General features: G+C 47.0%; 1 protein-coding gene across 1 annotated transcript; it reads left to right on the top strand.

Annotated features, from left to right (window-relative positions):
* The first annotated feature begins 1,698 nt into the window (after window positions 1–1,698).
* Window positions 1,699–27,198, top strand: IL4R (interleukin 4 receptor). Its single transcript, XM_058157938.1, has 9 exons — window positions 1,699–2,088; window positions 11,914–12,049; window positions 13,223–13,395; window positions 13,972–14,129; window positions 15,116–15,263; window positions 23,304–23,403; window positions 24,698–24,776; window positions 24,863–24,903; window positions 25,120–27,198. Exons 1-9 carry the CDS (start codon window positions 2,028–2,030, stop codon window positions 25,994–25,996), a joined length of 1,773 nt encoding a protein of 590 aa, XP_058013921.1. The 5' UTR covers window positions 1,699–2,027; the 3' UTR covers window positions 25,997–27,198.
* The last annotated feature ends 56 nt before the right edge of the window (window positions 27,199–27,254 follow it).

Here is a 27,254-nt window from a genome sequence, read left to right as displayed (position 1 = left end):
TTTTGTTTTGTGTCTCTGAGTCACTGTTTATTCTGGCAACTGCCTGGACTGCTCCCTGTTTCCTTGTCAAATGTTTTTAGGAGTGATTAGCCCTTGCCTCTTTCCTAGGGCTGAGTGAGAGCGACTGGCCTGAGGTGATTCCGCTGTCTTTGTGCCTAAAATGGACCTAGAACTCAGGGCCTTTTGGTTTTCAGCCTGGTGAAAACTTCACAGGCTGAATCCAGCCTGGTGAAGGCTGAATTTCTGGTGAAGGCTGAATTCCTTCAGGAATTCACCAGGAATTCACCAGGCTGAATTCCTGGTGAAGGCTGAATTTCAGTTTCAATCCAGCTTGATATTGTGGTTATGGCAAAAAGTGCTGTGGCTCTCTAACCCGCATACAGGTACAAACTTGAAAAATCACCAAAGGATTCAAAGTGTGTATTATGCAAAGAAGCAGAAGAAACAATAGATCATATACTCAGCTCGTGTAAAATGACACTAATTGATTATTAACAACATTACATGGTTGCCAAAATGATTCACTGGAACATCTAAAAATTATCATGTGCCAGTAATAAAAACATGGTAGGAAAATAAAGTAGGAAAAGTAGAAAAAAGTGAATAGGTTAAAATATTGTGAGAATAGAAAGAACACAATGCATCTGACAGCGACACCAGCTAAAAAACTGGTAGCTGTGGCTTCATCCTGTTTTGTATAGCATACAGAAGATATGGCTGATTGTGGTGAACCCCAATAATTTATACCAATACTAGTGGTCTTTAGACCATTTTAAGTATATCAAAGGGGTACGATGGCTCAGCAATTTAAGATTAAGATCGAGACCCAAGGGTTGCAGGATGGGGTGACTTGCCCCACCTCCTACCCATGGAGCAATTTGGAAGCCTGCAAATGTGAGTAGATAAATAGGTATCACTTTGGTGGGAAGCATTATGTCATGCTGGCCACATGACCACGGACAACGCTGGCTCCCTCAGCTAAGAAACTAGAGCCAGACAGGTGAAACCTTTATCTTTACTATTTAAGTAAATTTTAATGGGTTTTTAATCGGTCTTCGACCGTTTTAGTGATTCGGCCACTAAATATTTGTTTTTAAATTGTTTTTAAATAGTGTTTATTTATTATATTTATATCATAGTGTTATGTGTATTTTAATATTGGCTGTACACCGCCCTGAGTCCTTTGGGAGATGGTGCGGTATAAAAATGTAATTATAAATAAAAATAAAAAATAAATAAGTATATCAAAATGACCACCAGTAACTTATTACATAAAGTTATTAAAACCGACATTAAAATAACCTATATAGGCAGCTGTAAGTTCCCAAGGGTCTGTGGAGAAGGGGGGGGCTCATCATCCTCTGCTGAGGGGGGGGGCAGTTTCCTGCCTTGGGACTTAGGGGGTCTTTACTCCTCTCCTCTCCAACTGGGGCATCCGGGGCAGATACGGCTGGAAGAGAAAGAACCAAGAGCGTTGGCGCTTTTATGGCATTTGCCAAAGGGATGCCCGGCTGGGCTTTGGGGAAGGGGAGAGCCAGAGCAGCCCAGGCGCCCTAGAAGCGGCTCCGGTGCCCAAAGACCCGCCAACCGGAACCCCAGCAAAGGACCCCCTTGACCCGGGCCGCCCGAGGAGCTTCCTACCCCACGGGCGGGCTCCGCTTTTTGCCAAAGGGCGCAGACGGGCCGCTTAACGCAACCCAGGACGGATCCCCGCCGACCAGGGCTCGGCTTGGGAACGCGGGCAGAGTCCGGGGCGCGCTCCGTCTGCTCGGGCCAGCAGCCCCCGAAGGCCCGCGAGGCGGGGGCGGCCGAGCCCTCTCCCAGTCTTTCCCTCGGCCTCCGCGGGAGGGCTCAGCCCCAGCAGACGCCGCCTCCGCCCTCGTGGCCCGCCCAGCCTGTCCTGCCCTTCCGCGGAAGGAGGCAGCGGGACGCCCGGGCTCCTTCTGGGAAGCCGCGCCCGGCGGGGCTCGGGGCGGCTGTGGCGCCAGCGGCGAGGACGGGCGGCGCGTCCCGGGCGGCGGGCGGCGATGGGTTCGTGGCGGAGCGCGGCGGCGGCGGCGGCGGGGCTGCTCTGCCTCCTGTGGCACCGTGAGTCCCGGCGGCGGGTGGGGCGGGAGGGCGCGACGGCCCGACAGCTCGCCTCGGCCGGGGACGGAGGCTCGGTCGCCCGCCGACGGCCCCTCGTCTCCCGCCCGCCGCCATCAGCCTGGCCGGCCGTAGCGGTGCGGGGAGCGCGGGGCCGCCCGCGGAGGGCAAAGGGTGGCCAAAGTCCCGGCCCTCCCCCGTGGGCTGCCCCGCTTTGCGACCAGGCTGGCCTGGAGGGGAAGGCCGGCGGAGCTCTGCCCGCGGGCGGGAATCGGGTTCCGCTCGGCCGAGTTTCCCACGGAGAGTGGCCTTTGCGAGGGGCGCCGCGGTCGAGCCCGAGAAGCCAGAAACGGGGCCCGGAGCTCCGCTCTCTCGGCGGCCTCCCGACTTTTGACGCCTCGACCTTCCTGTTAAGTGAGTTTAGTGCTGACCTGAACAATCAACAACAGACCAGCATTAATTCAACCGGGTTAACTTCAGATGTTCTACTCCTAGTAATAAAAAAGGAGGGAGGGGGAAACCTGGAAGATTACTTAGAAGCAGAACTCCCAACACGTTGACTCTGCTGTTCCAAAGTCTCCGCCTGGGCCCCTCATGCAAAACAACAACAACAACAACAAACGCCTCACTTTCCAACAGCCACGTATACTTTCATTTGTTTAGCCAATCTCCATGTTGCCTGGATCCATGTCAAAACCTGAGAATTCAGCTTAAATTTGCAGCAGATGCCCTAGAAAGATTCTACTATGGTATTCAAAATTTTGGACAGAGCCAAGTACTAACCTTGTTTTAAGAGCATGGAAAAGCAGTTTTGTGTTGCTCAAAGCAATTCTTTACTGGTTTACTACAAGAGGTTCCAGTTTGTTATTCCGGTTTCATCCGTTTCCTTCCACTACGGGCAGCCCCGGCTCTCTGACCACTCATTCAGCAAACAGTTCAAACAAACTTGCCCTGAATAAGGAAACTTTCCCGAAGTCCTTGACATTGTGGCTGTTGTATTGTCACCACAGTCACATGATCACAACTTGGGCGCTTGGCCGTCAGCCCTCATTACGAGCAATGCATCCTTCCATGTTTACACGATCACCATTTGCAAGCTACACAGCCGACTTCTGACTAGCAAAGTCAATGGGGAAGCTGGTGCGAAGCCGCAGGTGGCGGTCATGTGACATTGTGCTTAACAACCCACAGTCATTCGCTTGATCACCACAGCTGGATCCGATGAACTGCAGTCATGTGACTTTTCACTTTAGGACTGCCTCAGTGACAGTCGCTCAACTGCAGTTACAGTTGAGTTGATACTCAACTACAGTATCACCTGTATTAAAAAGGGTTACTACATCACAAGTTACATTTTATTTCTTCAAACCCTCCTAAACTAGTAGAAGTAATCTGGACCAAGTCTAAGATAAATCAGACTTGGACTTTTAAAAAAATACCTCTGCAAAAGTTTCAAAAATAGAATTGTATTTATATTGTAATTGTAAATTGTGAAACTAGCTATGTTATCCAGGGGTGAAATCTAAAAATTTTCCCTACCGGTTCTGTGGGTGTGGCTTGGTAGGGGGTGTCCGCAAGCGCACAACCAACCTGCCACTGATGAAAATGAAATAAACGATGTGCGCTTGTGCAGCCAACGCATGGAACAGGGTGGCGATGGCAGTAGCACATTCAAGAAGGAGAGGGGCTCCGGTAACTTCCAGGCACTTGCCTTCCCTGGCAGACACGCCACATGGCGAAGGGAGAGCGGGCGGCGGCTCTGGTGCAAGGCTGGTGTTGGGGAATGGTGCATTCCCCGACCCGGTTGAGACAGGCGGCGAGCAGGGGCGGCTCGGGGGCCTCGGGGAATGGCACGTCCCTGGGCCCCAGCCCCCGACCCAAGGCGAAGGGGGAGTGGGTGGCGAGTGGGCGGCGGCTCTGAGGCAAGGTCTCTTTCTGGGCGCCTCACTTCTGCCTTTTGGGCCAATTCCTGAAACTGGCAGCTCCGCAGCCAGCCGCTTTGCTTTTTCCCTCTTTTTCCTCACGGGAGGCTTGCGTGGTGGCACCAGCAGAAGCACTGCGGGGAAGTGGCCCAACAAGCAGAAGCACTGCACCCAGAAAGAGAAGTGCTAGTGGGCTGCAGAGGTGAAGGCAAGCTCTGGGGCGGCAGCGGCACTCCGGGAGAGAGGGCGGATGTCACGGGGCTGCACATGCAGTACCACCACCACCACCGCCTCTCTTGGCCCCAGCGCATGAGCAGGGGCTCAAAAAATGACTTCTGGGTGGGTGGACGGAGCCTCAAGCTGCAATCGCTACCAGTTCTCCAAACTACCAGCCATCATCGCTACCGGATCGGCCGAGCCGGTCTAAGCTGGGAGCATTTCGCCCTTGATGTTATCCCAAAATAACTACAAATTCTGCTTGAGTGCATTTTTCAAAGTTAAAATTTCCCCCAAAGTCAGCTTTTTGTGAGCACAGAAGTCCTCAGCCCAATCCTTTCCATGCCTGGGTCGTAGTCTGTTGTGGTGGGGGAAATGGAAGGCATGTTGTTCACCGCCTTGACTGTTTTGTAAGAATAATAATAAAGGCGGGATAGGAGGGAGGGAGGGAGGGAGGGAGCCCAGTGGGACCCTCCAGACTTGGAGCTAGAATGACCACCCAGTGGTAAAATGGAAAGTTCAACCCACCTGCAGTGAAATCCTCACCCTGGCCAAAGAAAGATTGAATGTCTGAACTCAGAATTAAATCAGCAGGTTTTATTGATTAGTTATCTGAGCATATAAAAAGCTATAAAACCAATACAGAGAAAAGAGAAGGGCATATTCATAATAAATGCAGCATTCAACCCAATCTCTCTTAGGACACCTTCTTTGTCTTTTATCTTCTTTGACTTTGATGTTACAAAAATTGCAGTCTTGCTAGCGATGTGCATGTTTGTTCCCCGGAAGAAATGTAAGAGGAAATAAGTGTCTCACTGTCTTTTATGTTTTAAAAGAGCTCTAAGCAAACGGTCCTTTCAGCAGAATGCCATTTGCAGCCAAACAGGATATGTGCAATGTCTTCAGGTGGTCCACTATAGATCCTTCTGCTTCTTCTTGGTTAAAGAGAGAAGTTCGGGGTCTGGGTTCCCCCAGCAACTAATGAACCCAACTGGGTTTCAGAGGCAGCTGGGGAAATAGCTACCAATCTACTGAGACCCTGGCATAGGGTGTCAGGTGGAGTCTTAGGCACAATGTGGCCTCTGTTGGCACATCTCTCCATATGGTTCCCACGGGGGACCTGGAAAAAGGTGCCTGGCGTGGTGCTGGAGGAAAAGGAAGAAGGAACTCGACCAAACAGGAGTTAAGGCCATTATTAAGGTTTACTTTGTGGTGGTAAGAGCAATTAAGCAGCAATACCACTTTGCTCTTGTTGCTGGCACCCAGCAGCCTTGTTTAGAGTCACACAACCTCTTCTTGGAAAAGGTGACTCAGACATCTACCTACAGGGTGGTGCAGAGGAATTTCCTGGCATCTGGAGGATAAAATCACTCCAATTTGTTCCCAGTTGAATACCAAGCGTGATACAAGCCCTGTGGAGGAGACTTGTCCAGTTATCTGGGAAGGGTTTGATTTTGTTGGAGCTGAGGAAGTGGCCGGGGTCCTTTGGAATGCAAACGTCGCCACCAACGCATTTGATTCATGTTGCTCCTGGCTGCTTAAGGCGCCTGGGATGGGTCCAAGTAACGGTGAATTCATCCTCGTTGCCTGAGGGGGTGTTCCCAGCTCCCTACTTAAGAGGCCACTGCTGGCCCCACAATTCTGGACAAGGTTTGTCCAGTCTCCCACCTTCCCATTTTAGGGAAGGTGACCGAGAAGGTGGTAGTGTTGCACTCCAGAGGATCCTGGAGGAAATGGATGATCCAGACTCTTTTCAAGCCCGAATATGGGACTGAAACGCCATTGGTCTCTCTTGTTGTCCTCACCTGTGGAATGCTCCTCTCTCCCCACCACCACCACCCCACCAGAGATGGGGCAGGCTCAGTCTCCTGGCTTTCTGAAAAGGAGCTAAGACCTCTACGGCAGGGGTGTCAAACTCGATTTCATTGAGGGCCGCATCAGGGTTGTGTTTGACCTGGGGGGGGGGCGCATGGCCAGGGCGGGCATGGCCAGCTCAACGTCACATGTCGGAGGGGCCTGAGCGTCTGCCAGAGAAAACAGGCTCCCAAGCTCCGTTTTTGGCTGCAACAGCCTCCTGCAACCCTCTGCCAGCTCTGTTTAACTGGCAGAGGCACTGTGGGCTGGTCCTTTGCCGTTTCCAGGCAGCACCCCACTGTCTGGATCTGGTCCCCTGGCCTTGAATTTATCATCCCTGCCTTATGGCCTTGCAAGTGGGGCTGGGGGAGCTTGCAGCCGTGGGGCTGCTTAATTCCCTAAACCCTCCCTCGCCTTTTGACTAATTTTAATGTCTTCCCTCCTCTTAAAGTATATACACTGTTTTATATTTTAACATTTTATTGTAGACCCTCTTTGAGAGAAATGGGTGGTTCAGAAATATGAAAAATCAATAAAAACATTTGTGCAAAGTGAAGAAAGTATGTCTACCAGGCAGGGCAATATCAGAGCCATGGCATCCCCTCTGGGCCATGATACGCTTCTTCCTACGGAGGTCTAAGCTAAGCGAGACCCCGGGGGGGGGGGTCAGAGTGTACAGAGACATTGACAGCACCTGCTCGGTGATCCCTGCCCTCTGGTGTGTAAAGCAGAAGAGACACGGTCCTGTTTCCACAGTCCAGTTGTGTTTCTCAACCTTGGCAACTTGAAGGTGTGTGGACTTCAGCTCCCACATCTTGTCCAAGGATTCATTCTGGAAGTTGAAGTCCACACATCTTCAAATTGCCAAGGTTGAGAAACAGTGATTTAGTAGACAAATACAGTCTAAAGTGTCTTGATGGTAAGTAAAGGGGAAAGCAATGTTTTGATTCTTGCCTACAAGAATCTTGTCTACAATTTGCAGGTTCCACTGGCATTCCTGGTTTAACAACTGCGTATCAGCAGCATTTCTTTGCAGCTCCCTAAAAGGCCATGGCAGGAACAGGGAGTGGAATTCTTCAGGAAAGTTCATGTTCTAATATAAACTTGTGCAGGAGGCACCAGCCTCGCATTGCAGTATGTAAGGTGACCTCTGCCAAGGTTTCTTCCAAATTCACCCAGATACTTAGAGAATAATAAACAGACGTTTGTGGGAGTGTATAAACATTGAATCCCAGAGACAAACCGTAGATTGGCCTGGCCAAATGCTGGGTTTGATTTTCCCTGGTGCAAAGTAGCCAAATATTGAACAATGCAGAAAATTGCAGCCTGTTTGTTCTGTACAGTACAAAGGTGGAGGGGGGGGGGTGAAGCTTAGCTTTTATATACCTTTGGAAAACAAAGTCACGTGATTAGCAAGCAGCAGGCAACAAGCCACAAAGGATTCACACCCCTGGCAGAGGCTGCCTCTCCCAGAAGGTGGGCTCCTGACTAAAGCAGGAGAGCCTTTGTCCATCACTGGTGGGGCTGTTAAGGAAGTATGCAAAACTCAAACTGTCTGCAGCAGGAAAGGGGAAGTTAACCTGTATTAACTGCCAGCCTGGTTCAAGTTCTTTGATAAGGCTATCACGTAGTCTTCCAAGGATTTTAGGCATAGATGTGAGGCCCAAAAAGAAAACACGAAGGGTTTTTCAACAAAATGGACTTTCTCTGGGTAAGACCTTCGACACCTGTCCTATTTGACAGCCGAGCAAAAAAGGTGATGAAGCAGCTATCATTTACTTTTTACTGCCGGTATTTTTATTTATTATTCGAAACATTAAAATACAACTCCAAAAAAGGATAAAAAAGAAAATACAGAATAAAGCAAAACTAACCAAGACAAAAATATGTCTATAAAAAGAAAAACAAACTTACACACAAATTGTTCCCCCCAGTCAAATACTGATATATTTCAAGAATAATAGTTTCTCTCACACCACGAAACAGGCGCACAGTTAATGAATTTCTACAAGTTTACCTAACCAATTTGACCTGATATCTACCCAGAATATATATTTGAAAAAAAAACATAGATAACAGGTAAAACCAACAGTTAGACTTCAAAGCCCTCTGTTAAGAATCTATTAATGTATTTCACTCGTAGAAAGTCCACGTCCATCCAGGATCAAAAATCCTCAACTGATTCTTAATAATAAGGCTTTTCCCTAAAATTTTAACTGTTTTTTTCCCCAACACTTGGATATCAGTCCCAAAATCTGATAAGTTTGTCGTAGGCAGTATTGCCACAACATTTGTTGTTCAAAAAATCTTCTACAGGTTGAAAAATCTCTTAACATTCGTTCTCCAGTTAGATATAACCAGTCCATTTCCCCATTATTCTTCTTAGAAACATCCAGTTCATCACTCATCAGTTCTGTCCACTTTGAGTCTTTAGAATCCCTGCCCTTTTTAGTCTTCTCCAACCAGTTGGCCGTTTTCAGACCAGATGCCGATGCCAATCCCTCCTTCAAATCTGCCAGCAACAAATTAGATGCCAAACATCTGATTGTAAGTCTCGTTTAACTGCTGTTCCTTGCATCTGAATACCATCTTTGGGTTGATTTAAAACCATTGTTATTTTATCAAACATTTAATCTAAAATTTCAGTTTGAACTCGTATGTTGAAAAGCATTTTTTCAAGGGCTTTCCAATCCTTATGTTGATGCATTGTTTGCATTTTTGATATATTCCCAGACCATTCTGTAGCTGAGCCTTTACAGCCAGATGTAAACAATTCCCCTCAAGGAACAGGGGAAGCACCATAACAAAATTGAACATTGAGATAATCTTTCCCACAATAAAAATAAGTAGAAAAAATAGGGAAATGTCCATCAACAATTTAAAAAATAAGACCAGAGCTTTTTAAAATTAATAAAATGTGAAATCCCTATAATGAAAATACAAATGTAAATCAAATCAGATTACTACCCAGGGAATCGCCATCAACTTCCATACGGAGAAAGTGATTGAAACAGCAAATAAAGCAGTAAAAACACAAAATTCATTTTAATATCCAGCAAGGGGTTATAATAAAACAGCATTCAACCAGTCGATTTAACATTTAAAAGGAAATATCAAAACATGCAATTAAAACCCAGGCATTCTTCAAACCAACAAACAAACAGCTGAAAGGAAAAGTTGGAGACACGACTTTTGGTGGCTTCTACTGAAAATTGCAATCTTCCAGATTCCTTTTCCCATTTTGATCCATGGTTGTCCAAGGACCAGCTTGGGTCGTTCAAATCCAAGACCCAACTTTGATGGTGAAATTAGCTGTTTGTCAGCAGGAGAGAAAAATCGCTCAGCACAGCATCTTCGGAGGACTTCTTCCACCTATGATCATATCTCTGCCTGATCCATATGGCCTATTGCCATATCCATCTTCCCTGATCCATATGGCCTATCGCCTGTTGCTCAGCCTTTCCCTTTCCATGCCATTGACCCAGGTCTTGAAATATCCTCAGCCAAGCCCTTTTTATCACAATCAGGTGATAAAAACTGGACAGAAATACAGGCAAATCTTGTCCTTCCATCCTGCTAGATTCCAAGTTAATACAGAGAGAGTTACATGATTAATCATTCATGTAGGAGAAGGGAAAGGAAGCTGGCCAGAGTGGATTGTAATAGATCCTCTTTGGTCATTCATCAGCAGGTGTCAGGTCAAGGAAATCTGAACTACGCAGACTTCAATCTGACCTAAGCATTGTACACAAAATTATCTAGCACAATGTCCTGCCTGTCAATAACTACTTCAGCTTCAACCACAACAATACATGAGCAAATAATAGATACAAACTCAAGGTAAACTGCTCCAAACTTGATTGCAGAAAATACAACTTCAGTAACAGAGTGGTCAATGCCTGGAATGCACTACCTGACTCTAGTTTCTTCTCCAAACCCCCAAAACTTTAAGCTTAAACTATCTACTGTTGACCTCACCCCATTCCTAAGAGGTCTGTAAGGGGTGTGCATAAGTGCACCTGCGTGCCTACCATCCCTGTCCTAATTTTTACTTACTCTTTTCATGTATCCAAATTATGTTTATACTTTTACCTGTTATCTTATATATAATTGACAAATTAATAAATTAAATAAAAAATCAAATAAATATTCAGCTAAATATTCAGTACACACATTGATGAGTGACTTGCATCTTCCTTGAAGCCACTATGGGGGGAAACAGCTAACCAAGACTATTCCACTCATCAGCATGTTGACTGTCTTTCGTTGCAATATTTTCTAGTATTGATGTGAATCTGACCTGATCCTCCAGTATGTACCCCAGAGGCTGAGGTGCTTCAAAATCTGGCTGAGTTTGCCAGAATAAGGATGTTGCTGAATTGTTTGTGGTGGTGGCTCATCCCAAGGGTTGAGATGAATCTTCTACAGCCTGTGGTCCATTTGGTGGAACTGTGGCCATAGAGAAAAGAAAAACTGGAATATTGGGGCTAGTTTTTAGCTCAGAAGAGATGCAGCCTTTAGATTGGGGGGGGGCTGCAAATGAGCCCCTCTTTGCCTGTTGCTGTTACCACATTGTCTTCCTTCTGGTTTTTCTGTTGAAATCATCAGTTCTTTATCAGAACTGTGTTTAGATTGTTATTGTTGATGCTCCGCTGTTTTCAGTAGGTATTGCCACTAAATTGGATCAGCTTGCTACTTTCAGTATGATTATTTATTATTCAATTTCTTTAGCCACAAACTTGCAGTATCACAAATTATGTGTATCAACCCATTTAGAACAAGATGAGTCCATTAATAATTTTTGCACTCCTTTTGTGACGCTGAGGCCGTTAATCAAAGGATGTTCTGTTGCTCCCGTTGTCAACCTGATTTTGTGTAGAATGAAGGCGTGGAAAGCTTCTTCTTCTTCTATAGAAATATTGTGATTGTTTTCAGCAATTAATACACTCCTAGATTTGACAACAATGTTCTTAGAACAATATGTCCCCACAGTTGCCTTTCCACCAGGAGATTCACTATATTATGTCTACTACTACATGCTGTAGGGTGTAGCTTCCTTCATTGTTACTAAGTCGCGTTTTCTAGATAAAAGTTTACCACCAACCCATTAAAACCTTCTTTGAAAAGCCAGTGATGGTGCCCAGGAAGCCTCTCTGGGGCTTTTGGAGACAGACGTGTTAATTACTGCTACAGTTATTTTCTCCTAACGATAACACATTGTCCCGTGTGAGAGTATGGGTGCCATCCACCCTTTCGGGTCGGGCTATTTGACAAGCAGGAGGAGGGGGTCATTTCTGCTTCCTGGGCTGAGGTGAAGGAGGAGCCCCTCCCCTCCATGACAGAAAAAGGGGTGGCATAAACAGCTACCTTTTGCCCACCGTCCATGGCATCAGCAGACCCACCTACAGTAAGTCTGCATTAAAACCAGGACCAGCCACTGTCGGAGAAAGCCCTGCTCCATCCCTGGGCAATTAAGGAGAAGAGTCGGGCAGTAGCATAGATCACAGCCCCATGTTTATAACATGTGCTATTTATAACTAGGAACTGGACTACAACCAGGCTGCTGGTTTGCTTATATCCAGCCAAAGAAAGTTACGCAGGCCGAGGGAAGGTCCTGCTCCTTTGGCCGAGGAAACCCAAGCGTAGAGGGATGTGATCCAATCCAAAAAATGTTTTCTAGGATTCTTTCACTTCTGCTCCAAGAGACCTAGGAGGTCCACTTTTCTGCAAAGGTCCATTCTGCTGCAGAGTTTTGGGGAAACCCCTTGAGCTGTGCCAGACTGTTTGTCTGAACGTATCAGCTTCGTCAAGTAACTATTCTTTTATACTTTCCTAGTTGCGTCTTCAAAGAATGTCCAGCCACGCTGCCATACCGATTATGAAACTAACCTGGTTTGTCGCTGGGAGGTGGATGCTGTCACCAACTGCACCGCGGAGTTTAAAGTGCTCTACCAAAACTCTAGTTTAGCAAAGTAAGTATTAGCTGTGTGTTGTGTTGAGGGGCACAACAGTCCTCCGTTCAAGGGTAGGAGATGTGGGATCAGTTATAAAGCAGTTATAAAGTCCTCAAGAGAGGGTCAATTCATTCAGACAACGTAGCTAGATCATCTGTCCCCAACCTTCTTCAGGTTTCTTCAGGTTTTCTAGTGGTGCACACATCATGGCTGTAATTGTGTCCATCCAACTTGCTTGATGTTATAATGTTTCTTGTTTCTTCTGGCAGAATTTCACTTCCTTCATGAGATGTTTGGCTGTCCCATTTGGCAGAGGCAAATTAGCTTTTTGGTAGAGTTGTACAGTACTGTGGTAGCCCTGAGGAGACAGTCCCTTCCTGGTGGAGCCCTTGCAGAGAGCTCCTGGATGGATAACAGAGGGGAATGAGTCCTGGGAAGGCTTTGCAAGATCTTTTCTAGGCGAAGCTGTTAGTAGTCAGAGAGACGTCCAGCGCCTGTCTTGTTCAGCAATCATGAATGGGCTCTGGTCACAAAAACCAGTAGAGTGGACAGAGTCCTTAAATAAATTAGAGCAACTCAGCTTGTTGAATCTAGTAAGGAGGGGCTGGGGGTCCCTTCCAACTCTGTTATGCTGCTGCTGTTTCCTTCTTGAGAAGAAATCTTCCCAGGGCATCATGGATAATACAGACCTTAAGAGGTTGCTGACCACTGCCCCCCTCCCCTTTGGGAAAGGCTGTGCTTCCCACACCACCTGCGGGGGAGATCATCCTGAGACGGGAGGTGGGCTGCCTCTAGCAGGCCCGTGACGCTCACTGGGGCAGATCCCCGATGGTTGCCTGATCATTGCTGTGGACTGGATGAGGGCTACTGCCTGCAGGATCTGCTGTGCCCCAACATCGCCTGTCACCAGCAACACCTGCAACACCGGGCCGGTCAGGCACAAATCCCTGGCTTCCAAACGTGAAGAGGGAGAAACGTGTCTCAGGAGCAGAATTTCTCCCGTGGTCTCTTTTGTGGGCCTGCCTAGCACGCCTTGTCCTCTAGCCCCCAAGGCTGGGAGCGCTGCTCCCTTTGTGGATGGAGGCATCTCTACAATCCAAGCAGCACGAGGGTATTTGGCACTTTGCAGACCATCTCTGGCTGTGCAGAAATGAAGAAAGGATTGTGTGCTCTCTCTTGACGTTTTTCTAGGAAGCCAGAGGAGTGCCCTCTGAAGAATGAGCAGGACCAAGACGCTGCTTCCTGGTGTGTTTGCGTGATTCGAGGGAATAAATTCAGAGGAGTCAAGTATACCATATCGCTGGCCAGGACAGAGAACAATGCCAAGGTCTGGAGCAACAAGACCTGGGATATGGACTCCATTGGTGAGATACCCTTGGCTTTTCGTGCAAACCTCTTTCCACCCCAGGACCATCCCAAGTCATAGCCACTTTGGTTTCAGATGGCAAAAGAGCATCTGTTGGCATGATGGATATGCTGGGTAGGAAAAAGGAGATGGGGAGAATTCATTTGCAAGGCTGGGTGCATTAGTAGAGAATGCCCGTCGGTTCCTCCCTTGGCTCTGCTTCCCAAATGGCGCTTGTGTTTGTTTCCCAGACAAAGATCCCAAAGAATTCTGTGGTGATATCCTAACAGTTGATATCTCAAGCCTCCTTCCTCTTCTGCTTGGAGAGTTCTCAGTTGAACGGAGGGTGGGGGGTGCAGAGGGGGTGCGTGAGAAACAGAACCTGGGAGTCTGAATGACAGAGAGGGCAGGAGGAGCCACCCTGGGGCTTCCTCCAACACTCGGACAAAAGTCTCTAAAGCAGAAGAAAGAGAAAAGATACAGAGAGGCTCTGAATTGTCCTCCTTGCCCCACCCGATGCTTTGTCTGCAGGGTTTTCCTTCCCCAGATGCCTCTCCCCATCTCAGTGTCCTCCTCTACTTCTTCACCATCACAGTGAAGCCCAGACCCCTGATCAACCTGACGGTCGAGAAGAAGAAGGAGGACCGCACTTTCATCCTTACCTGGAAGAGGGATTACAATAAATCGAGCACATTTCAAAACTCTGCAGCAAGATACGAGGTTGCCTATTGGCCCAAAAACCATAGAGAACAGGTAAGGGATCCCGCTCTCCCTTTCTATGGGTGAGGAATGCAGATTTGATGGATTGGAAGCTGAACATCGTATCACTTGGAGTTGCTCCCTCAGCCTCATACGAGAATTGCTGGACTTTTGGTAAGCAGGAGCTTACAGGTAATCTATTCTTCTTTGGTGGCACCCGAAAGGGAAAGTTCGCCTGCTTCTAAATTAGGTCAGAGCCCAGCACCTTCAGCCAGAGACAGTCTGTCCTTTGAAAAGAAAGCAGGCTCAGGCATTTCAAGGTAGGAGGCCTCAGACAGCTTTTTCTGCTGTCAAATGGTTCTTCAAATGTCTGCAGGGGCTAAGGATTGCCCTGCTATTCAGTAGCATATTATGAACACGGGCAGAAACGTAGGCAGGGCTGGGAAATTTTTCAGAACATTTTTAAAAGCTAAGAAAATGTTAAAAATCCATAAATGATATAGATGTACAAAATAAGAAGGCACATGCATTAAACTCCATTATCTGCCAGATCCTAGAAGCCAACAGGACCTTCCCTTCTTCCGCCCCTGGCCAAGGCCCCACAGCTTCAGCAGCCATCTTCCAAAAGAGCTTACCGAGTTTGTGGCCCTTTCCTTGGCCTGCTCAGCATTTAGGAGAAGTAGAAAGAAAGGGGCCACTTCAGGGTTCAGGCTATGCATTGTATGTGAGCCCCCTAAGAAGAGATCAGCCCAGGGGATCAATTCCAGAGGAAAAGAAAGGCTGCTTTGATTGACAATCTTGTGGTCTGATTGGGCTCGATCTCCCCTCCTTCTTGGATCCCAGTGGATCAGGGAGGGTCTGTCTCAGCTTCTTCCAAATGTTGTCTTGCTTCCCAAGACTTCAGGAATGTTTTAGCCCTCTTTGCCAAGCTAACAATCTTGCCTATTTCCCTCAAAGTTATCTCCCTCACTTGGTGTTGCTGCTCTCTGTGTGTGTATGTGTGTGTGCACGCATGCTGACCTGTGTTTTCCTCTTCCAAGAAAATCATTGTTCCAGAGGACTCATCCCGTCATATTTTCTTCGCGGACAAGCTCCGTTCAGACTCCACCTACGAAGCGAGTGTGCGCTATGAGTTGAAGCTCTGGGACACCTGGAGTGATTGGAGTACTACTTGTGAATGGCTCAATGGTGAGTGTGGTGAAGGCCACGTTTGCTCTGGGGAAGCTGCCTCTCAGGTTCCCAGGGCAGAACAACCTTGGGACATTCTGGTTGAAAATGGAGGAACTTCCTGAGCGTTTGCTGCGTTAGAACTATTCTGAATTATGCAGCCATCATCAACACTTCAGCAGTGGCTTCCCAGGGGAAGATCTAAGCATTCTTTATATTTCTAAATAGATGTTATAATACTGCAATTAGCTGGGAGCAAGATTAAAAAGGAGATTTTTCTACAGTGTATATTCAGCAAATAATTTTTCAAGGGTAATTAACAACTTTCTCTTGAGGGGGGGAGTTAGATTGTTCCCATTCAGGTTGATTAATTTCTCCTTAATTTATTAGATACCTTCAGGGAAAAGGGATTGGACTTAATCTATTGGTTTAATTGTATTGTAAAAAATGTAATCTTGTCTATAGTATATAACCAGAAACAGAGGAATTATAGCCTAAGAAGAATTAATTAATTACTAAACATTTTAGGTATGTTAGGCTAGTAATAAGACAGAAACAGCAACATTTTGCTAAAGGAAGCAATGCAATACTTTTTAAAAGCCAATTTATAGTTCTTTGGCACCAGAATTTGCACTTCTAGAACAGTAGCCAGCCAAGTCTGGAAACACACAAGTAATGGAAGACAAGAGTTTTGGTGAACACATAAAGTGCTGTCCATTAGAAGTGGTGGGACAAAGGAAGGAGAGGAGACCACATGGAGATCACCAGTCCTGCAAAGCTGCTTATAAAGGAAGCCTGTGGAAATGCAGGTCTTGACGAGGCCAGGCTTTAAGGATGGAATCCTGAGCTTAAAAATCTCACAATATGCTAAGCCTCCTTCATCTCACGAGAAACACTGTAGAAGAATGCAGAAATGGGTTTGCACGCAAAATCAGGAACTGGAGGAGCACTAGATTGCAGCAATCCCTCATTTTGTCTCAGGCAAGAAATGAAGAAATATCTGAGGTGGGGTCATCCATATCGGTCTGAGGTGGGGTCATCCGTCTTGCACTCTGACCCCAGAGATCCTAGCCCTGCCTCCTTTAACTTTCAGCCCTTGCCTGAGCCTTGGCCATGCACTTCACACTATCGTCTTCCTCTTGGTGCAAGAAGCGCATGGGATCCTGGGAAGCAGCATTTGTGCAATGGACGTGGTGCCTTCAAATGCCTGGGAGCTCTGAAGGAAAATATCTGCATTTCTGCACCTCCAGATTGACATGGTGCTCCCTTGCAGCCCTTTCCTGCTCCTTTTAACTCGTCCTTCTGAGCCACCTGCACTTCTAAGACAGTCCTGGTCTAGTACCCGAGTAGAATCCTGAACCTTCCTGGTGAAATCTGTTTCCTTCCTCAGGCCAGAGACTCATTTAGAGATCCTTCATCCAAAACAAAAAATAGGCTGCAAAGATCATTTAAGATTGGGTAGTTTTAACTCTCTGCAGAATTTTATATTTTATCTTGGTTTCTCACCCTCTGCCCTCAGTGTCACCTATATCAGGGTGGAAATGGGGGTGGAACCTTCTTGGAAGTGCTGAAAGAACTCTTTTGTAAGAACTTACAACTTCCACGAAGGCCCCACCCCCATTTCCACCCTGATACAAGCGACGCTGAGGGCTCAGATGAACTTCCAAGTGGCCTCAGTGGCTCTCAGTGGAGGCGCTAACAGCCAGATGAGTGGGGTGTCCTTCCTATCAATTCATTTGGATTTTCCATCCTCATATTTTTTGCTAGGATTTTAGTTTTTTCTTCATTAATTTTAATTCCAACTAGTTTATCAAATTCTTTCAGTTTTTCCAATAATATATCTATTCCCTCCAAGAAAAGTTCAACTATTAAAACCAAACTGTGTGCAAATGCTTTTTATTTTACATAACTACTTTTTCACTTTCACCCCAGTTATTCTTTCCTCTTATATCTCTCGTAAGGACTTCCAAAGCCAAACTGAATAACAGCTGTGAAAGCTAATCTTGTTCCTTTGTGTATCTCACAAGGTTAAGTCGATTTACCATTACTATTTGTGCTGTTTGTGAGTTTTACTCATTTGATAAAATTATTTTCAAAATCCATTGTTTCAAGAAATGTTAAACAAAAAATCCAATTCAAACTGGCAAATGATTTTTCCACAGCAAGAAATATCAAGACGGCTTATTTTTGATTGCATATATTGATTATATTCTAGTATGTTAAGAATATTTTTATATTGCCCCTCAGCTGTCTTTGAGGCAAAAAGCCATATTGATCTTCATGTACAAAATCTTTCATAACAACTTTCATTCTTTCAGCTAAGACCATCCTAAATACTTTATAGTTCTAATGCAGTGAAGAAATTGACTGGTCATTTTTTTTGGTAAAATAAGAATTTGCCTTTCTTTAGGAATGAAAGCAGGATTTGTTTTTTGGAGATTTTTGGAAAATCTCTGGTATCAAACTGTTTTCCAAAATAGGGTTCATTATTTGCAAAGTTGCATCCTTCCATTTTCAAAGCATTTGCAGTCAGATGCAGGTGAACTGCCTGGTCCTTGTTCCTTTTCCTACTTAATTGTTTTACCTCATAAATTTCTCTTATACATGCATACACACACACACTTGTATATATATAGAGAGAATATATATTTATGCTTGATTCATATATATATATATGTAGGTCTTGGCATATTTGGGTCTTTTCCCGTGTAAGTTGAGAGTATCTTGGCGATGTTTCGATGAGGTCCCACTCGTCATCTTCAGGCTGGTGCTTTTGGCTTCATGCTCGTGTGAGCAAAGCGTGGTCGGAGCTGCCGTCTCTCTATAAATACTGGTGGGGACGTGGGGAGTGCTGGCTTTGTTGCTGTAAGCGGGTTGGTTGGCTGTGTTGTTGATTGGTTGATGGAGTTGATGATTGCAGATTAGTTGGCTGTTTCGTAGCATCCTGTGTGGGTGTGGTCCTAGCTGTGTGCCTTGTGCCCATTAGTCTTAAAGACCTGGGTAATGGGCTGTGTAGCATCCTGTGTGAGTGTGGTCTTAGCTGTGTGCCTGTGTGCCCATTTGTCTTAACGACCTGGGTAATGGGCTGTGCTGCAACATCCTGAGCAGATGGCTGTGATGCAGCATCCCAGGCTTTGGCTTGGCTCAAAGTCTGAGGTCCTGCCATGTACTCACGGCGTGTGTCAGCTTGCTTTGCGTGGGGATTGGAGGGGGGTGCAGCAGCTGGTGATGCCGCCGTGGTCTGGCTTCTGGATGGTTGTTGTATTTTGTCCATGGGGTGGGTTTGGGTTTGAATCTGGTGAGGATGATTGGTGGTGGCATCATGTGTTATCCTGGGTCCAGTGTCAGTTTTCATGGCTCGGACTCATTTGTTGACTAGGGCTAGTTTCCAGATGTCTGGTAGGCGGGAGGTATTATCACGTTTATGATGATACCTCCCTATTTATAGAGAGATGGTAGCTCCGACCACGCTTTGCTCGCAAAAGCACGAAGCCAAAAGTACCAGCCTGAAGATGACGAATGGGACCTCGTTGAAACGTCGCCAAGATACTCTCAACCTTACACAGGAAAAGACCCAAATACGCCAAGACTTGCATACCTATACCCATGAAAATCTACAAATACACACACACACACACACACACACACACACACACACAAACACACATAGACATTTCAAGAATAATCTTGATATCTGTTATCATATAATTCACTTTTTGTAATTTTAAAGCATTTCCTCCATCCTTTTTTCCTCAGTTTATATTATTTATTTATTTATTATTTAGATTTTTATACTGCCCTTCTCCCGAAGGACTCAGGGTGGTGTACAGCCAGATTAAAAAACAGTACAATATACAAATTAAAACAAAAATTAAAATAACATATTCTATAAATGGCCGAAAATTTAAAACCGTCAAATTTGACCCATCAAATTCATAAAATACCCCAATTAAAATTATTAAAATTCAAAAGTTTAAAAAATTAAGCCAGTCCCGCTTGGATAAACAAGTGCGTTTTCAATTCACGGCGAAAGGTCCGAAGGTCAGGTAATTGACGCAAACCAGGGGGAAATTTATTAGCCATGTCCTCGATATATTTGCTCATTCAAAAAAAATTTAACAAAATTCATTTTTGTTTCTATTTCTTCATCCATCAACATTTAAAAACTGGCATTGCAAACGTTTGTTTCAAAATACTTTTCCTTCCAGGTGATATTTTAAATCATTTTCTTTTACTTCAATCTTTTGTCAGTTTCTTCAATTTAGTATTCTGTAATATAAATTGTCCTCTCAAGAATATTTTATTTGCATACCAAACTCTTTTTTACAGTTCTTGATTGCTTATAGCAGAGTCTCATTTAATCTCCACCTATATATTCTATATTTCTTCTTATATACCAGAGTCACTGGATTATGATACAAAAACATCCCCATTAAATGTCATAGTTGTTGCTATACAGCTGTACATATTCAGTGTGGCTGTTGCTGTAGGGATTCATTTAGATTGTCTGCAGGCACCCTTGAAGTTATTATGTGATTGTCCCCTTTTGTTTCTGTTGGTTTTTAATCGTGTATTGATTACCTGCCTGTGAGCAGCATAATTGGATGGATTATGGAATAGCCATTCCTTAGCATTTAGGATTATTTTTTAATTGGGCAGAACCACTTGTATTTCCAGTGAAGCTTTTCCTTTTAGTTAAACCTTCTGTTTTATCATCACCTTTCGATTATGAGGCTTTATTTGTTTTGAAATCATGGTTTTGCTTCTTCTAAACTTGTGTCTCACTTAAGGTCTCCTGTTATCTTTGCTTTGGGCAGGCTAAGGGTTGCAATAAAGAAGGACTGACAATTTCCAGGTGAAGCATATTATTTTTGTTAACAGAATAAAAGAATTGGAAGTCTTTCGCCCAACCCTCTGCTAAAGCAGGAGACCTTATATCATTCCGGACAAGTGGCTGTCCAGTCTCTTCTTAAAAACTGGCATTGCAAACGTTTGTTTCAAAATACTTTTCCTCGCTGGGAAGGTTGAATGCCACCACATGTTTACTGGACCCGTGCCCCTCCTGGTTGGTGCTGGCCACGCAGGAGGTGACAGGAGGCTGGCTCCGGGGGATTACAAATGCTTCTTTACGGGAGGGGGTCTTTCCCGCTGCCTTGAAAGAGGCGGTGGTGAGACCTCTTCTCAAGAAGCCTTCCCTGGACCCAGCTGTTTTAGGAAATTACCGTCCAGTCTCCAACCTTCGTTTTACGGTGAAGGTTGTAGAGAGTGCAGTGGCACGTCAATTACCCCAGTACCTGGATGAAACTGTCTATCTAGACCCGTTCCAGTCCGGCTTCCGGCCCGAATACAGTACGGAGACGGCTTTGGTCGCATTGGTGGATGATCTCTGGAGGGCCAGGGATAAGGGTTACTCCTCTGCCCTGGTCCTATTAGATCTCTCAGCGGCTTTCGATACCATCGACCATGGTATCCTGCTGCGCCGGTTGGAGGGTTTGGGAATGGGAGGCACCGTTTATCGGTGGTTCTCCTCCTACCTCTCTGACCGGACGCAGACGGTGTTGACAGGGGGGCAGAGATCGACCCCGAGGTGCCTCATGTGTGGGGTGCTGCAGGGATCGATTCTCTCGCCCCTCCTGTTCAACATCTATATGAAGCCGCTGGGCGAGATCATCAGTGGTTTTGGGGTGAGGTACCAACTGTACACTGATGACACGCAGCTGTACTTTTCCACCCCAGGCCACCCCAACAAAGCTATCGAAGTACTGTCCTGGTGTTTGGAAGCCGTACGGGTCTGGATGGGGAGAAACAGGCTCAAGCTTAATCCCTCCAAGACGGAGTGGCTGTGGATGCCGGCACCCCGGTACAGTCAGCTGCAGATGCAGCTGTCTGTTGGGGGCGAGTCATTGGCCCCGATGGAAAGGGTGCGCAACTTGGGCATGCTCCTGGATGGACGGTTGTCCTTTGAAGACCATTTGACGACCGTCTCCAGGAGAGCTTTTTATCAGGTTCGCCTGATCCGCCAGTTGCGTCTGTTCCTGGACCGGGATGCCCTATGCACGGTCACTCATGCTCTCGTTACTTCTCGCTTGGACTATTGCAATGCTCTCTACATGGGGCTCCCCTTGAAGAGCACCCGGAGACTCCAGTTAGTGCGGGTGATTGAGGGAGCAGTTCGAAGCTCCCACGTAACACCTATCCTGCGCAGACTGCACTGGCTACCTGTTGTCTTCCGGGTGCGCTTCAAGATATTGGTTATTACCTTTAAAGCGCTCCATGGCTTAGGACCGGGATACTTACGGGACCGTCTACTGCCGTCCTCTATCTCCCAATGACTGGTGCGTTCTCACAGAGAGGGACTCCTCAGGGTGCCGTCAGCCAAACAATGTCGACTGGCGGCCCCCAGGGGGAGGGCCTTCTCTGTGGGGGCTCCCACCCTGTGGAACGAACTTCCCCCACGACTTCGCCAACTTCCTGACCTTCGAACCTTTCGCCGCGAACTTAAAACCTATTTATTCCGCCTTGCTGGACTGGCTTGATTTTTAGAATTTTTAATTTGATTTTATGGGTTTTAAATTTCTGTCAATTTTATAGGGGTTATTGTATTTTAAATTTGGCCATTTGAATAAGTTTTTTAAGGGTTGTTCTTAGTATTGTATGTATTGTTCCTTTTGTATTTTATTTTGGCTGTTCACCGCCCTGAGTCCTTCGGGAGAAGGGCGGTATACAAATTAAAATATTATTATTATTATTATTATTATTATTATTATTATTATTATTATTATTATTATTATTATTATTATTATTATTATTATTATTATTATTATTATTATTATTAAAAGCTTCCAGTGATGGAGCGCCCACAACGTTTGAAGACAAGCTGTTCTGCTGGTTAATTTCTCCTTAGTTCCAGGCTACTTCTCTCCTTGATTAGTTTCCATTTATTGTTTCTTTTCCTGCCTTGGGTACTTTGTAAAATAGGTTGACCCCCTCTTTGTGGCAGCCCCTCAAATATTGCAACATTGCTATCACATTACCCATAGTCCTTCTTTTCACTAGACTAGACATACCCAATTCTTGTTGGAGAAGACTGAACTCATGCAGCTTTTAAATTCTTTTACCATTTTCTCCCTGCCACTTAACTGCAGGTTTCCATTTTTTTTTCCTTTGGTGTTGAAAATACCAAACAAGCCTTTTAGGTTGTTCTGAGCATTGTTCATTGAGCTCAACTCCATCAAGAGCTTCATCTTCCCTGACCAAAGCTCTGGGAGTAACCACAACCACCTCTCTTCCAGTTTGCCTTTGTTTTCAACGATCTGTGAAGCTCCCTTGTCTCAAATTGTCCTCCATTTTTCCTTCATGGCTTGCCATTATGCTTTTAATACGCTTTCTTGGGAACCTCCACCCATTTTGAAGTCCTTTCCCCATTAGTTCCTCCTGCTGTGGGATCCTGCTGATATTTGCTCTGAGTTCACCAAAATCTGCTTTTTTGAAGTCCAAGATATGAATGGAGGTAGCCTTCCTAGTGTGGTGGGTCCAAGGAGAAGATGAGAATTTCTTCACTCAAGAAGCCATTTGTTCTGTGGGAACTTGGTTGTGCCAATCAGTGTCAAGTCTTCTCTGTCCATAAGCATCAAGTCATCCTCCTGGGCCTTTTCCATCCCAAAGAAAGTTGTCAGCAAGAGAACTTCATTTCCTGAAAAACCTTGCTTGGCAGAGTTTAACCAATGCTAGGGTAGTTAAAGTCTCCCCTCATCACTCTCGCTTTTGTAACACTCATGTGACCTACTCTGTAGGCTTTACTGTGGAATCAGCTGATGCCAGGTCATCCAGATTAAGAGGGGGAAACAGTTATATGGGGGGAGGTGGCCTGGCCTGGCACGCCTGGGGAGGAAGGGTCAGGAGAGAGGGAGAGAGAGGGAGAGACCTGGTAGTGCTTCTCACCCACACCTGCTCCTTCTTCATGCTCGGCCCAAATTCTCTCCAGCTCAGCCACTTGGGCAGTCCTGAATTGATGTTGATTTCCATGGTTTCTCTTTTTGAAACCGTTTCCTTCCTTTGCAGATTTTGAGCCCAGCTCTGAAAAGAAATCCTGGACGTCCATTGTTTGGTTCTGCATGATAATCATTAGTCTCATTCTCTTCTGCTACCTCTGTTTCCTGTGGTGGGTTTCATTTATTGGTTAGCTTGTTTGTTTGTTCGTTTTATAAGCCGCCTCAGTTCGTTTTATAAGCTGCTTCAAGTTATTCTCAGCCACCGACAACATTTAAATAAAAAAACAAGTAGGAAATAGTAAACAAGTATTACTCTATGGGAGAAGGAAACTTCGACAACCAGGGAATAGAATCCCCCCCACCCAGGGTGGGACCAGAAACTGCCTTTTGCAGGAGCCTTATCTGAAGAGCCTTCCTGGGCAACCCCAGAGTGGAGTTGAGCAGATATTGGGGTGGGGGATTCTGTCCCATGGACACAGCCAGCACCAGAACAGTCCTGTCTCGAGTTCTCCACAAGATGACATAATTTTAATAACTGGACCAGGTGCTTGGCGGGATCTAGCGCAATGGCTAGACATACCTGGAGATATGCAGGTATCCAGGCCCTGAGCCATAAAGGACTTCGTTGGTAACGACGACTACCTTGAATTTCACCCAAAAGCTGTGTGGCAACTTGTGGAGTTTATGGGGCGGAGATGCTGTTGGGGTGAAGCAAAGTGCACCCATTACCACTCAAACTATGCATTCTGCCCACGATGCAGCTTCTGAGTGCTCCATGTACTTTACATGGGTATTCAAGGGCATACCCATGTAGAGTACATGGTGGTAGTACAGCCATAGGACTTCCTGATCCAGGAAAGGACACAATTGGTGCTCAAGATGAATCTGTGCAAAAACTTTTTTAGTTACAGCCGTCATTTGGTACTCAAGCAAGAGCTAGACATCCAAGAGACCAGCTGGGATGAGCAACCAAGATTAGCAGGTCCTTAATTACATCTTCCATGAATCCAGTCACTCAGTCTGGTTAGGAATGAACCTGCCCCTGCCCCTCCCCATCCCAAACCACCAAGATACAACTTCAAAAGCATCCCTGGTCAACCAAGAATCAAGAGACACAGTTGGGCATCAACTGACCCCAGGTTGGCCTCGTTCAGCAACCTCCTGTTGTTGTTGACTAGACGTGGAGAGAGTTTAAGCCCTGAGGAATTTCCGAAAGAGCTCAGCCTCAATTTCCTCTCCATCCCCATCCCCACCAATTGGAATCAGTCTGAAGTAGAGGAGGGGAACGAGGCAATATTGTGCCCATTCACGTGGCGCCTAAGACAAACCCTTTGTGTTGGGGTCTTAAAGCCTCGGGCGTTTGGGGCATCCAGCATAGGAGGGTCTGTCCCACCTGGCTCATGCCTGCTGCAGTTTTCCTGCCTTTCTTCAGATAACGAAGTGAGTTCTTTTCTTGCTTTGCAGGGTGAAGAGGAAATGGTGGGATGGGATCCCAAGTCCCCGCAAGAGCAAAATGGCAGAGGATATAACGGCGGGAAAATGGGTAGGCTTCTCCAGGGTGGCTCCTTTTGGGGAGGGAGAGGGCGCCTTCCATGCAAGCACCCTCAAGCGTCTTCCTGCTTCTTTCAGCTTTGGGTTTTCGGCAAGATGGAGACGGCTCCCTACAGACGGTACGTAGAGCGGAGGGTAGCTGGTCTTGTCTCTAAGGAAGGCCAGGGCCGGGTCTGCTGCTCTAGCGCTGTTCCTGGCTGTGTCATCAAAACCAAGGGAGGCCAATGAGCAGCCAGGCGGCAGGAGGGGGGAGGCCAACAAGCAAAGGGGCCTCCCCTCGTGTCCTGGCAGTCCGCTGATCCTCGTGCCTTTCCTTCCTGACATGCCAACTGCAGGCCGTTTCAGAGCAAAGGTGGTGCTGATCTCCCTCACCAGCCTCTCAGTGTGAACCGGGAGCCCTTTCTAATCCCCGAAGAAGTCTTCCTGAGCAAAGGCTCTCTAACCACAGACAGCAGTGCCGGAGGTGTCAAACCAGGAAGCCCGGAAGAGGCAGAGGAAGAGACGGAGCAGGTCCCACACGAAGACGCCGTGGCCGGTCTCTTCAGGAACCTTCTGCGTGGCGTCCTGAGTGTGGAGGATCCGGGGGCCCCAGCAACCTCCGCCCAAAGCTGCTCTGCTCCAGAGAAGCCTGTCTGCCTGCAGGGTTTCTGCCAGCCGGCTTATCAAGCCTGCCGAGTGGAGCCTGAGGGCTCTGGGCTGGAGCTGCCTTTGTCAGGGCGAGGCCCATACACTCCCGAAGGAGAAGCCGACTGGCTGCCCGGGCTGGAGGATCCCTCCTGCACTGCCCTCCCTCAGGCAGAGAGCAGTCCTGCTGCCTCCTTGGTTCCGGGCTACAAGTCCTTCAGCAGCCTGGAGGCTCAGCCGGCGAGCGGCTTCTGCCCGGCCTGGAGTAAGTGGCCTTGTCTTGCCCCAGAAGCCCAAAGCCAGCAGGTCTGGGGCAGCACTGGGCCCAGCCTTCTTCCACTGTCAGACACTTCTGGAGGCTTCCCAGCAGGTCGAGATGCCTTCTCCCTTTATGGAGCAGCTGCCCCAGGAATGTGGCTTTTTCCTGCACAGCAAGGAGAGGCCTTGGCAGCTTCTGCTCTGCGGGCCTCTGGAGGGCCCGAGAGCCTGCCTGGTCCGAAGGCCGCTTTCTTCTCCGGCTACCGGGCCTTCAACTGTGCCCTCCAGAGCAGCCTCGCCTCCCCGGAGTTCTCCATGGAGCCCGTCTAGAAGCCTTTCCTCCGGGCATCAAAGAGAGGCTTCTCGGGGGCAGGGAACTCAGTAAGGACAAAGGGAGATTGTGCTTAAACTTGGTGATAAACAGATGTTGCACCTTTTCAGATAAAAGCAGATTAAGCCCACTGATGAAAGCCCATTTCCCCGCCTCACAATTTTCAGCTTTCGTGGACTGTCAACAGGGAATGTGGGTAGTGGGTAAGGCAGCCTACATCACGGGGTGTATCTGTCCTGGCTTGTGCCCCTTCCTGATTGCAGGTCTTCCTAGAGCCATGGCTACAGAAGGAAGCCTGGGTGATGCCCCTTGCTCTGGAAAGCATCTTGCCTGAGCCGTCCCCACCCTGGCTCTGCATTTCCAAACCTTAGCTGTGAGTTGAACCTCCAAGACCTTCCTTACTCTTCCACAGGCCACAGGTAGGAGGGAAGGGTGGGCTGGAGCAAGGGTCCTCCTGGAAGGACCGTTTGGGGTCCTGCCTGGAGGGGGAAAGCAAGCTCTGGGGCCTTTCAGATCTGTTGTGCTTGGAATGAGGAGTGCAGTGCAGCTCAGGGCTTCCTCTTCTCTACCTGAAGGAGAGGTGGCCTGCTGTTCAGGGCTCAGGGAAGCCACACAAACACACATGCACTGCAGAGCCATGAGGCCTTTAAAAGTCTCCCAGACCTAATACACACACACACACACACACTCCCATTACCCAGTTTGCTTCCAGGTCCAATTCAAGGTGTTGGTTTTTATCTTTAAAGCCCTTCATGGGACCAGGTTATGAAAGGAACCACCTCGCCCCAATGGGACTAACCTGCCCCTTTCGCGGGGCTTGCTGCAGACCCCATGGGTCGAGGAGCTTCAGCCGGTGGGGTCCAGGAGAAGGGCCTTTTCTGCCATGGCCCCCCTCTTTGGAACATCATGCCTCTTGAGGTGAGATCCATCCCCATCCGCCTGTCCTCCCGGAAGAGCCTCAAAGCCTGGCTCAGCTGGTTAGCTTTAGGCCCCAATGGGAGCCTTGCGCGCTGGAGGTGGGTGGTGGACAGAGAGAAGACCCCATGTTCTTAGAAGACCCCATGTTCCTGCTCTTGGTTTTCAGTCTTTTCCTATTTCTTGTTAATGCTTTTATATGACTTTATTGCATTGCAAGTTGCCCAGAGTCTTTTTGGATAGTGAGATGGGTGGCATAAATTTAATAAATAACTGAATAAACAAACCCTTTTGCAGCTTTGACATTGCACAAGTTGGGGCCATGAGTACCTTGTTCCGACT

Source organism: Ahaetulla prasina, chromosome 14, assembly GCF_028640845.1.
Source record: "Ahaetulla prasina isolate Xishuangbanna chromosome 14, ASM2864084v1, whole genome shotgun sequence".
NCBI classification, from domain to species: Eukaryota; Metazoa; Chordata; class Lepidosauria; order Squamata; family Colubridae; genus Ahaetulla; species Ahaetulla prasina.
This window is presented reverse-complemented; position numbering and strand designations above follow the sequence as displayed.